Below are 12,881 nucleotides of genomic sequence, written 5' to 3'. Positions count from 1 at the left end.
TATTATATATTGAGTTTACACATGGTTTGTGTTGTGAGTAACTGACAGCATTCACCGCTGGGTCTCAAATCAAACACTTGGGATACGAGCACAGACATCAGGTGTTTGTTATGAACTAAATCAGGTTGTGATTCATTCATCTGTGTCTCAATGTTCCTCATAACAGACTTTAAAGGTTATTTTGGTCTTTTCACACATAATAATGAAAGATAGTGCTAAATATAGCAACGTTAGCTGTTTTTATGCAGACAGTGACTAAGTCATGTTTTTAAACTATTGTTTTCATACCTGATTTTTTTTTTGTTTTTACATTTTCAGTGTTTCCTACAGCGGCGTATTAGGGCCACATTAAAATAAAAAATCTGAGCACTACGACATTAAAGTTGTAATATTTTGATATTAAATAGGGAATATTTTGAGAATAGTCATAATTTTATTAAAGTCCTAATATTTTGTGATTAAAGTCGTAATTTTATGAGAATAAAGTCAATTTTATTAAAGTCGTAATTTTATGAGAATAAAGTCAATTTTATTAAAGTCGTAATATTTTGAGAATAGTCATAATTTTATTAAAGTTGTAATATTTTTAGATAAAAGTCGTCATATTTTTAGATAAATCGCAATATTTTTAGATAAAAGTTGTAATATTTTTAGATAAAAGTCGTAGTATTTTGAGAATAGTCATAATTTTATTAAAGTCGTTACTAAAATAGGACTTTATTCTCATAAAATTGCAACTTTATTCTCAAAATATTACAACTTTAATCTCGTCGTGTCCAGATTTTTTAATTTTATTATAATATTCGTTGTAGCTTTCAAAAGGTGTAAATGCAATTTCAAGTAATGTTATTGCCCCCTGGTGGATTGTTCCAGTAAAGATTTAACGTCTTATGGTGCGTTCACACCAAACGCGTTTCGGACTTCAAAATCATGCCTCACGCGCGTAGTTGGACGTTTGTGCTCATTGAATACAGACGCTTGTTATCAGTGTCGAACATGCTCGGCACGCGCGCCCAGCTGGAGGGGAGTTACGTTCATAATTCACCCAGTGACTGAAGTGGTGGGGAACATTGTGTTGAGAAGGCGTATTATGGTGTGACTCAGTGTGTGCACTGTGATGTTAGAGGGCTATAGAGAAGTGTGGTTGAATGGAGAATAAAGTTTGGAGTCCCTTGCTGAACACGCTGCCTCCGACTCCCATTCATCGGCTCTACATTATGGAGAGAGTGGCTTGGCTTTATTTGCTCCTCGGCGCCATGTCTGGATTCACCAGAGCTGCGAGAGTTGCTTTCAGCGCTACTTTCGTCTCTCCCGTGCCCAGTTTGACGTCTTGCTGACCCGTATCGGCGCTCGCATCTCCTACCAGGACACCAACTACAAGTGCTCTATTCCAGCAGAAGAGCCTGTTCATCTGCCTCCGGTTAGTGTTTTTCTCATTATTCTGAATACATTACTGATTGGTCTGACGCACCGTGATATGCCCCAAAAGTCCAACAGTTCCAACTCCAGTGTCGGCCGCACGTCAAAAGCGTCCGCCGCGCGAAAAGCTTCAAAACGCGCCGCACAGGACCTCTGATGCTCCTTAGACGTGCGTCCACCATATATTGTGAATGTAAACCTGACGCTTTTAATGTTACAGACTGCACCTTTAAAGTAATGAATGTTGGTGTTGGATTTGAGACGCAGTGTGAATCTTCTCAGAGAACCCATTTACCAAAGCACTGTCTCTGTCTGTCTGTCTGTCTGTCCAACACTGACTCCCCTGTCATTAACCAGCTACAAACACAAGTCCAAACTCTCCCATCTTCCTGTTTCTTGTCTGTGATTAGGAACCCAGAGACGAGACACACAAACAGCTTTATTATTCTTATCCAAAATACATTTTGTACGTTTTAGTCGTCTTGCATGTTTTTGTTTTTTTTTTTTGTTCTCGTGTTACGTGTTGCAAATTTAGCCAATCGTTCTATGTTTGAATATTTAAAAAGGTGAGCGGTGTTGCTGGCAGATATCTGGGACCATCTGTATCGTACTGTATGAACGATTCCTCTCACACACGGTGGAGTCTGGAGTGTGCACTGGAATGATGGAACACTGAGATATGGAAAAACAATAAATATGGAAGAGAAAAAGAAAGTGTAATTCTATGTACTGATATCAGAAAAATCTAAATGTGATCCAAATATTTTGTTGCTACAGATAAATATTGAAATTTATGTTGGTTCATTTTGGTGTTTTTTTTCCCCCTCCATTATTATTTAAATTATTCAATAAATAATTTATTTATTTTTTCCCTTTAACATTCAAATCGTTGAATGCAAAATTTTTCCCCAATCAATTCTGCTATAAAAGATCAAAGTGCCTTTAAAAAGAAACTTTGTTTCACTATTATTTCATCTTTTTTATTTATTCCTTTTAGCAGTGAAGTGTTTTAAATAAATACTCTCAAATTAAAATGTTTTTCACTCCAAACCTGATCTTGTGCTGACAGTTAAATTAACGACTTTACTCGCTATAATGTGATTTATTCCACTTGCAGGCTTCAGACTAGATCTGATGTGTTTTTAATTAGGCTGTAAAGAGCTTTAGGGGCAGGCAACCTGAGGAAGTCAGAAAGCTGTGGATTTATTGGCTCACAGTGTGTGCAAATAATGCACTGCAGATGTATGATTTACATCTTTTTTAATGTAGCCAGTTTTTTTTGTTTTCATACTTTTGGCTTTCACGGTGGGTATGTTTTGAAAATACATATGAATGAAGTGTGCACTTTATCACAGGGACAGAGTGACGTATAAAACCACATCATATCTGATAGGATCTTTGTGAAGCTGTTTATTGTATTGGGATGAATAAAGGTTCTTTTACTGTAATTGTGTGTGTGTGTGTTCACAGAATATACTCTCACAAGTTAACAACTACAAGTTTATTCACATAAACTTTTGATTCGCCAAAATAAAATAAAAAATATTTTTGCACATTTTGGAAAAGCTTAAACCAAACACAAACAACTAAAATGATTTTTTTGCAATAGTATGACAACTTTACCCTAACTTACGCTGAGTTCCTGGTTTGTCATCAGTAACGTTTCACACATTAATAATGCAAACAAAAAGTACACAAATCAGCAGATACAAGAGGACTTTACTTTATCACAGCATCTATAAGTGGGGAGCTGACATTTCTTCAATTAAATGTATCTACAGTATATAGTGCCAAATGTGTGCAACTTCATGGCACTCATCACAAAATATAGTTATGTTTTCATGAAAAAAAAAAACAAACATTAGGGATAAGAAGAAGTGTTTGGACGTATGCAGCAATTAGAAAGCGAACAGGTCTGATGATTTGCTTTTTTCACATAAGAAATATGACAGAAGCACGATATCCTCCTCGTCAGCGACTGGCAGTGTACTCCTTTTCAAATACCGTAAGTTGTTTTTAAACTTTTCATCCTGTGATATGCTGTTGTATAACATGTTCGAAAAAAACTTTCATTCATTCGTCATATTCAATCAAGACTGAGCCATATGATAATACGTATATTTGTTTACATTTCTGTAAATGTATTGATTTTGAAGAACTAAGATAACAGTAATAAGGCAGGAGATGATACAGAGACGGTCTCTTTCTAATAAAGTGCATTCATGAATAAAAATATGAAAACATCTACAGTGTCATACTCTCAGGAAAAAATAAAATAATTAAAACAAAAATAAAAGAAATGAACTCTGTGTGTACACTGGAGCCTAATAGAAAACAGTTTTCCTGCTCAAACTAAACATCTAGGGAGAAACATAAGTTTATGACAAATACAGAGATTTCAAAGGATAAAGTGCAGTTTAAATTGTTATGGCGACAGCAGCTCAAAAAATGTTTCTCCTTCACAGAAATAAACTCCAATGTCTGATTTAAAACTTCACGTTTTTATACCGGTATAAAATATAAGGCTTTTAGTTTTCCCAATAAAATAAATATTTTGCACATCTCTGGTAATTTACAGAGCATTTGACATATCTTGGTTTATTCATTATTAGCATTAATTAACTAAAATTCTCTCCTTTTTTTTCCACTGCAAAAGTCCTTTTGGTAACAATTTGATATGTTTCCTCTCCAGTGCAGCAGGTGGCAGTGTGTGAATAATTCAAAATGTTGTGGTAAACGTAGAATCAAATGCTTTAAGTCTCACCTTGTGCATAAATTCTGCAAATTTATCTCACACAAAAAAAAATAAAAATGATTTGACAGTGCAAAAGGTTTAAGATTTGTCGGTTCTTCTTTTTAAAGCTACAAAGCCTGGTAAGGTCAGCTAGCAGCAACGTGTGGTATTTCATAGCACTAGAAATATTACTTCTAATGTGAATTATTACATTTTCAAACAAAGGAACTGCCCTAGAATTTCCAAATGAATGTGTTTTTCTAGATTATATTGTGAGGTTACAAATGTAATGTTTGTACTTTAGCTTTAATAAAAAAATGCAACACATTTGACTGAAAATCAATAGCAGATGCTAAGCAAAGCTAGCTTGGTCGGCGTGAAAAATTTGAATCATATCTGCGACCGAAATGAAATGACCTCACTGTTTCAGTCCAAAGCGTACTCGATCATTACTTCAGCAGGATTGTTTGTTCTCTTACGTTCTACACAAGATCTGAAGATTCTGACCAGTTAAAATGTTTAACGAACCATTTTCTGTTTCATCGTGATCTCAAACCCAAACCGGATCATCAGTCGGTGAGCTACAGCTCGGTTAGCTCACTATCAGCTAGCTTTCTTCTCTTCATCCATTTGCCCTAAACCTGGCTACGTAATTAGAGCATTAAATGGGACACTTGCTTGACTGACTTCCTCCTCCACTATCACATTTCGATTAGCCGTGGCCGGATAGAAAATTAGCCTTATCAGCGCTAGCCCAACGCGCACAAGGAGCCTCAACACAAGAAAGGCAAAAGGAACCGTGATCTCCATCAGGTGGAAAATTGGTGCACTGAATTTACTCAAAATACAAGTGAGAAAAAACGTTCCCAGCGCCACGCAGGGGTACAACGCTAGCTTAGCTAGCATGAACGCGTGCTCACGTCCGCCGTATCGCACGTAGGGATGCAGAGTCTCCCTTTCGTTGTAAAGCGCCACCACCCATATGCAGAGCTGAAAAATACCAGCGAAGAAAATGATGACGCAGCTAATCTGAATGGCCTCCAGTTCGTTTTGAGAGTTCGGTTGGAACTCGTGCGTTAGCTGGTAGGCCAATGGCAAACCGCCCACAAACGCCAGCGAGAACGTGTTGAGTAAGCCCATGAAGCGTGTTGCCTTGGTGACGTGTAGGAAAAGTGAGTGATGGACGAACCAGAGGAGGCCGACGGTGGCGAAGGAACCAAAATAGGCGAGATATTCTGGGCCGAAGTCCTGCAGAGCCGCTACCAGGCTGCCGCCGTACTGCTTCTCCACCACTGACGGGTCGGGCACGTTGTCCTCACTTTGAAACGAAGAAAGAAAAGAAACCAAACATTCAGAGAGTAGAAAACAACATGAGATAGTTAGCATTGAATGTGAAACTGTCGATACGAAATATGCAACAACCCAGTTTTTATTCAATGATCCAAAACGTGCATGTGGAATCACAATGACTGAATATAGGAGTGAGTGCGTTTGCCAGGAAGTCTTTCCTCCTCATCATAGAACTGGACCCATTCAGGAGCCAATAGAATGTGGCCATGGCCATTATTTAGGTCAGACTGGATTTGTGAAACATAACGCTGGGTCGATTGTGTTGATCCTGGGCTGCATGTGGGCCACATTTTAAATTCGCCTGGTCTTTAAAGAGTAATTAAACCCCAAAACCTGCTGTTCATTGATCCTGGTCAAACTCTCAACCTTTAAGTCAAAGTATTTCATTTTGGTATATTTTGTTGTAAAATGTCAGAGTTAATGCCCTCTATGGGATAAAACCAGGCTATTACAATTCATTTTTGCTATTCTTCTTCTTCTCTGTTGTTTTATGGCGGATGGCAACCAAGCCAAGGAGCGTTACTGCCCAGATTTTTGCTATTGGCTGAGAAAAAGATCATGTGACGTTTTGGGACCATCTTGCGTCACAAACAAGCACTGTTAGCCCCTCCCCTTTTATAAAAACTAACACCCGTGGGCTTTACAATCTGTGGTGAATAGGTTGGATTGAGAGAACAGTGAATAGAGAGGTATATTGATTAATGAGTAGCTACTTAGCATAGCATAGATTGTTCTTTGGAGATTGGCAGGTCAGGAGAAAGCAGGGGTTTAGTTACTCTTTAAGAGAGATTTTTTTGTTACAGATCCCACACATGAAGAGGGATGGACATCGTTTGAATTTGAACGATTCAATTTCAGATTCCTTGTTTCGATTCTGATTCCTAATGGTTCACGATTCCAATTCTTTCAAAAGGCATGGTCAAAAAAGTTGACATGTTTTAAACGAGCTAGCTAACCAGAGGTCATTCTGGATGAAAGTCTGAACAGCTTCATGAATTTTAATCATATTAATTTTTCACTTTACTAGGAATTTCTCACATGGCTGGAGGGGGGACCGCCGAGTTACGCAGCAACACAAACATTTCCGGTGCTTTCTTCTTTGTTAGTGTTCGGTGGCTTCTTCTTCCGTTCGGCGGACTGGGGATCGAAAGTAGGAATCAAAATTTAAAAATGTAAACGATTCCGGGACAATCGGAACACTAGTCCAAGGACCAATCAATGCTCGATGCCCTACCCTACACTTGAAATAAAAAAATCAGGCATAGAACAGTATGGATGTGTGTGTGTATGTGTTTTCTTCAATAATCTTAACATAGCAAACATTACAATTCTGTCCCATCACTGATTTTCCTCCAAACCATCTTGCGTGATCTAACAAGATCCAACAACGTGATCTAAAGCTGCGTTCCAATTAACTCAGAACTCTATTATAGCGGTCAGCCATGTTTGAGAACGCAGCATTGCATGTTTCTCAGTCATCATCTCGCGTCTTGATTGGCTAACGGCTACATTCTGTTCCACGTCGAAAATCACGGAGTCATGAGTTGGGAATAGTGGGATTTTCTCACACACACAATGAGTTTTGGTCGAAAATATTAAACTTGTTCAATATTTATGATAGTCGGCCTAGAGACAAATTCACTCACATCTCAGACCTCAGGATAATCTTAGTGGATAATTTTATAAAACATAAAACAATCTGTCCGTGGGCTGGAAGAGAGAAAATCCTGACAAAAACAGCCCGATTATCTTTATATGTACCCAACATTAGTATGTGTACTTTTTCTTTTCAAGTATTAAGAAAAAACCCAACCAAACTCAGCTCAAGCTGAACTTTATCCAGGCTCAAAGGGAGAACTTAAAACACACCAGATGTCCAGGATGAGTAGAGTTGCCACAATGGCATAAACTCCATCACTGAAAGCTTCCACTCGCTCTTTGCTCAGTGGCTCGTTGGGCAGATACGTGTAAAACATGACGGAGTCGGGGGATTCCTCCACTGGACCTAAAATAAACACAGCTCAGTTTGTATTTGTCAGGAAATAAAGATGCTCTGGAACGTTTTTTACCCATAGCTTTACTGCGGCACCACTTCAGACCCTGGGAGATGTAGGGAAGGAAGATGACGATGGCTAAGAGAACGTAAGACTGCAGAGAAACATCAAACAGGTTATCTGAATGAGCAGATACAGTATACTCACAACAATACAATCGTACGTTTTTGTAGAAAAATGTAAATTATTCAAAATATCTAAAGAAGCCAGAACTATGAATAATTCGTTTTACTTTTCTGAAGATTTTGACACCTTACTGCAGTGTTTTTCAACCTTGGGGTCACCTGGAATTAAAATGGGGTCTCCTGAAATGCCTTATCGTTCTTTTTTCCTTCCTGAGTTTTGACAAAGTACTTTTTTTGCTAACCTCTACACCACAGAAAAACAACTCATCTGCTCACCAGCTGGAAGAAGATGAAGGAAAACACACTGGCAAAGAAGCACATGATGGGAACTCTCATGATAACTTTGAGTAAGTGGTGTTTGTAGACGGTCTGGTTCTCTGAGATCTGGATGGGTTCGTTCAGCAGGAAGGGGCGACTGAAGGCGTACAACACAATCACTGACTATCGGAGCGTGTACACACAGAGAACAGGCGTTAATATATGATAATAAATGATGTCCAACTCCAGGAAGAGTGAATGTATTAGAGGAATAAAACACCACCTGAATGATGCCGATCACCATCACACAACCACAGAAGAGTAAAATACCAAGGATGTTGTTTGGGAAAGTCGCCATTAAAGAAAACTACCAAGAAAACACAGAGAGGATCACCATTGTCACTTTATGGAAGTTTAATGTCAACAAACGGCAGCAGATTTAATCAACTCACCGTGTACGGCAGGAAGGTGATGAGCATCATGCAGGCCTGAAACATAGAATCTTACGTTAGCAAGAAGAACCAAACCAGATCATGGAAAGAGTCGCTAATTATAAATGTCCTCACAAGGTTCAACAGAGCAAGACAATCATCAATGCGAACGATCACTTGGAACAACCTGGAAACACAGAGAAAGAAGAGAATCTGAAAAACATCTGGAACAGCATTCTGTAGAAGACCAGGACGACCAGTAAACACTGGGACAACCAGTAAACACTGGGACCACATCGGTACCAGCATTCTGTAGAAGACCAGGACGACCAGTAAACACTGGGACAATCAGTAAACACTGGGACCACCAGTAAACACTGGGACGACCGGTAAACACTGGGACCACATCGGTACCAGTAAACACTGGGACAATCAGTAAACACTGGGACGACATCGGTACCAGTAAACACTGGGACCACATCGGTACCAGTAAACACTGGGACCACCAGTAAACACTGGGACCACATCGGTACCAGTAAACACTGGGACAATCAGTAAACACTGGGACCACCAGTAAACACTGGGACAATCAGTAAACACTGGGACCACCAGTAAACACTGGGACCACATCAGTACCAGTAAACACTGGGACGACCAGTAAACACTGGGACAACCAGTAAACACTGGGACGACCAGTAAACACTGGGACAACCAGTAAACACTGGGACCACATCAGTAAATACTGGGACCACACCAGTAAATACTGGGACCACACCAGTAAATACTGGGACCACACCAGTAAACACTGGGACCACACCAGTAAACACTGAGACGACCAGTAAACACTGGGACGACCAGTAAACACTGGGAGGGAATACCTGATGTGAGCTGCCCACGCTACGGTTACGATGAGGAACGTCATCAGGTAGACGGCGATCTTGGTCGTCAGCAGGAGTTGAACACTCTGCCTCAGCTCCTTCAACGCACACAGGAACAAGTGACGTCTACGTCTGAGCAACATTCATCATTACAGAAGAAAAACATCCTCTCTATTGAACGCTAACGTCTAACTGCTCAGGACGTAAAGTTACTTTATTACAGATGGATAACAACTTTGCATTCCTGCAGAAGTCCAACTTACTGAGGTTTTACAGATGTTTGTAAAGTGACTAACCTCGTTATCTTCCACTTTGGTGTGAGCAACAGGTAGAATCTGTCAAAGAAGAGAAAAAGGCTTCATGCAGTAAGTCCCAGAGTAGTTACTAAAGCTACTAAATACCATCACACACTAGAATAATGACAACAATAGGTGTTAGTTATAGTCCCAGTTAGGGCTGCACAATTATGGCCAAAATAATAATCAAGATTATTTGGTTCAATATTGTAATCACAATTATTTGGCATGTTTGTAGGGCTGGGCAAAAAAAAAAAAAAATCAATTTATCGAATAGATTAAAAACGATTTTTATTTTGCAAATACAAGGTTTTTTTATGGGGGTTTTTTTACACCACAGTTTTTTCTGACTTATTTGCGTTCCGTCCTTGTGTGTTACCGTAGCCCCCTCTTTGTTTACATGTGTTTACCCTGTGAGTAGGCTAAGTGTGTACTACAGGCATGTTTCTTTTTTTATTCACAGTATGCTGAGATGCTAAGGGAAGAGTTTATTTATTTTTTATATGTTATAAAATATGTAGTTATCTGATTTCTTAATCAGAAAATTGAAGTTAATGTGAAGTTGCTGTTGCACTTTTGCTTAAACCTGGGTTAAAGCTTAACATTGTTGAATGCCTCATTTACTTTTTATTTTGGGATTGCTCTATGCATTTTAACTCTTGAGGACAATCACAGCAATAAAGTTGCACTTTTGACAAAATATCCGCAGTTTTTTTTTTAAGTGCATTGAAAAAAAAAAGCGGAATTCGAATTTTTCTTTAAAATAATCTGAGATTTTTTTTAAGGCAAAATCAACCAGCCCTTGGGAAAAAAAATCTGTTTTTACTACACTACTTTTAAAACAATGTGTACAGCTTTCAGTGTAAAATGAAGCATTAAATAAGAATTATTCTAAACAAATAAATGAAAAAATCAACCCAAGAATTTAAAATGTACCAAAGGCTAACTGAATTATTATTATTATTGTTATTACAGAGTGCAGAGACCGTATTTTAATATGAATATTGGTGACGATCAGGTAATATTAATCATGGCAACCAAAATCCTGATCACGATTCAAATTCGATTAATTGTGCAGCCCTAGTCCCAGTAAATAAATAAAAAAATGTTACCAGATGCTGAGTCATGTGTGGAAATGGTCCTAAGATCCTAGAGCATCCGGAAAGTATTCACAGCACTTCATTTTTTTCCCACATTTTGTTTTTTAGCCTTATTCCAGACATATTACTGTAAATTAATCACTTTCCTCAAATTTCTACACAAAATGCCCCATAGTAAAAATGTGAAATTTGTATTTTCACATTTACGTATATATTCACAGCTTTTGCCATGAAGCTAAAAATGAGCTCAGGTGCATCTTGTTTCCACTGATCATCATTGAAATGTTTCTACAGCTTACTTACAGTCCAGCTGTGGTAAATTCAGTTGATTGGACATGATTTGGAAAAGCGACACACCTGTCTCTATAAAGCACAGAGTGCAAACACCAAACATGAAATGAAAGGAATTGTCTGTCGACCTCCGAGACATTTTTGGGAAAACGCTGTGAGTTGCATAATAAAAAGTGAAGTGCTGTAAATACTGTACCAGCATCTAAGCTACAAATGCTGGGTTTTTGTGGTCCTGGAGGACCAGGTTTGAACACCCCTCCTCTATTGTGTAGACTACACTGTCGATGGCACTTGGTCTTTTTTTAAACTGTTATTTAGAGATGGGTGATATTATCGGACCACTGACATTATCGGCTAATCTTAGGGATGAAATATATTAGGAAGTGTCTCCTAGTACGTCATACTAGGTATGTCCCGATCCGATACTGATGTTGGATATCAATCCGATATCCGCCAGAAAACGAATATCGGCTTTTATCGGACTGCATCTCAATTCTCCGATATATATTATATTTATTCAATTGTGAAATACTGTAGGTATTATGTTGAAGGTTAAAAGTCATGTAACTTATTAGTTAATAATAAATGGGTCAGTTTTTCTCATGCCTACTGTTGTTGACTATTGTTCTGTTTGAGTAACATCACTTGATCAAGACTTTTCTAACATTCCACACTACGAAATAAGTAATAAAAGTATGTATGATTTGTGCTCGTATCGTATCAATATTGGCCAATACGCAACCACATGACCATTCCGTGCGGTTAGAGTTAGTCCGTAATGTAGGTTAGGGTTAGTCTGTAAAGTAATTGACATATTAATACGAATGGAATTACAGGTGTGTAGCGTCTCATTGGCCAGTTTAGGACACGTGGTGCACCTATCACGTTACTAAAACTGGCCAATGAGGGGGCCGTTTCGGTCACGATAGGTCACGTGCACCTATAACATTAGGTTTAGGGTGGGGGTATATGTATATCAGTATCGATTATTAGGCGGAAATTTTGTGTCGGACACTCTCTGCAAAAAGCTAATATCGAACATCCCTATTTTTATTATTATATTTTTTTTATATATTTAGTTTAAAACTTGAAAAGATTATACAAAGTTAAATACATTTAAACTGAAAAAATATATATTGTTTTTAAAAAAATATTGTATCAATTTGATCTTTTGTACCAGTTATGGTATAGAATCGTAATCTGTGTGTGTCCCATTGTAACCATTAGAAGTGTGAAGCTGATACATTAGATTCAGCTGATTCTGAACTAATGGTTAGTAACTCATAAATGCTGTGGACACCTGATCTGATCTTACCATGACAGTGGCGATAATGGAGATAAGAGCATCGCTGTAGGCCAGCAGTCTGTGGGAGGACTGGGTGCTGCCGTTTCCTTCTCTGTCTGACGGACTAACGCTGTCCAGAAACGAAGAGGAGGCGGTGTAGCTCCTCGTCTCCTTCTTCTCCATGTCCTCCTCCACATGATGCTCTACGATGTCGTCTCCTTCCTCCATAGTGGACTCTGTGCTGTGCAGACAGCCGAGAAGCAGCTGACAGAAGCTGGTGACACCGGAAGTAAACAACGACGGACTTCCGGTCTCCCAAACAAAGATCGTCTAATAATGATGACCCATACGGTAAGTATGGCGCAAACCGATTTGAATTATTCTAGGTTTCTAAGAGTTTATTTAATTACACAAAATAAATGGCAAATACTCAAAGAACGCGGATCTTCTCAAAAATAAAACAAAGCTAAATCAAAAGTTTATATTTCATATCCATCATATTTTACTGGTGGAAGATTTGTTGCTGTTTTGTGGTCAAATACCTCAATTAAAAGATAATTTCCCCCTCAAATTATTAAAAAATATCTTAACACAATAATAAAAAGACAATAATAATAATAATAGGTAAGATACACACAACATTGAACAGAATCACAATAT

General features: G+C 38.4%; 1 protein-coding gene across 3 annotated transcripts; it reads right to left on the bottom strand.

The window, feature by feature from the left end:
- Window positions 1–2,905: 2,905 nt before the first annotated feature.
- Window positions 2,906–12,527, bottom strand: tmem175 (transmembrane protein 175). 3 transcript variants are annotated; one of them, XM_028457471.1, is made up of 10 exons: window positions 12,252–12,527; window positions 9,546–9,584; window positions 9,250–9,347; window positions 8,507–8,558; window positions 8,393–8,428; window positions 8,224–8,307; window positions 7,959–8,123; window positions 7,573–7,651; window positions 7,373–7,508; window positions 2,906–5,471 (listed from the first exon to the last, which is right to left on the bottom strand). In XM_028457471.1, the coding sequence occupies exons 1-10, from the start codon at window positions 12,447–12,449 to the stop codon at window positions 4,799–4,801; spliced, it is 1,560 nt and encodes a 519-aa protein (XP_028313272.1). In that variant the 5' UTR covers window positions 12,450–12,527; the 3' UTR covers window positions 2,906–4,798. The 3 variants fall into 3 exon arrangements, with proteins under 3 accessions (XP_028313272.1, XP_028313274.1, XP_028313273.1); XM_028457473.1 differs by lacking the exon at window positions 9,250–9,347 and having other exon boundaries at window positions 12,252–12,354; XM_028457472.1 differs by lacking the exons at window positions 9,250–9,347; window positions 9,546–9,584.
- Window positions 12,528–12,881: the final 354 nt, after the last annotated feature.

This window comes from Gouania willdenowi, chromosome 9, assembly GCF_900634775.1.
Source record: "Gouania willdenowi chromosome 9, fGouWil2.1, whole genome shotgun sequence".
Classification (NCBI taxonomy): domain Eukaryota; kingdom Metazoa; phylum Chordata; class Actinopteri; order Blenniiformes; family Gobiesocidae; genus Gouania; species Gouania willdenowi.
The sequence above is the reverse complement of the archived record's forward strand: the minus strand, read 5'-3'. Positions and strand labels throughout refer to the sequence as shown.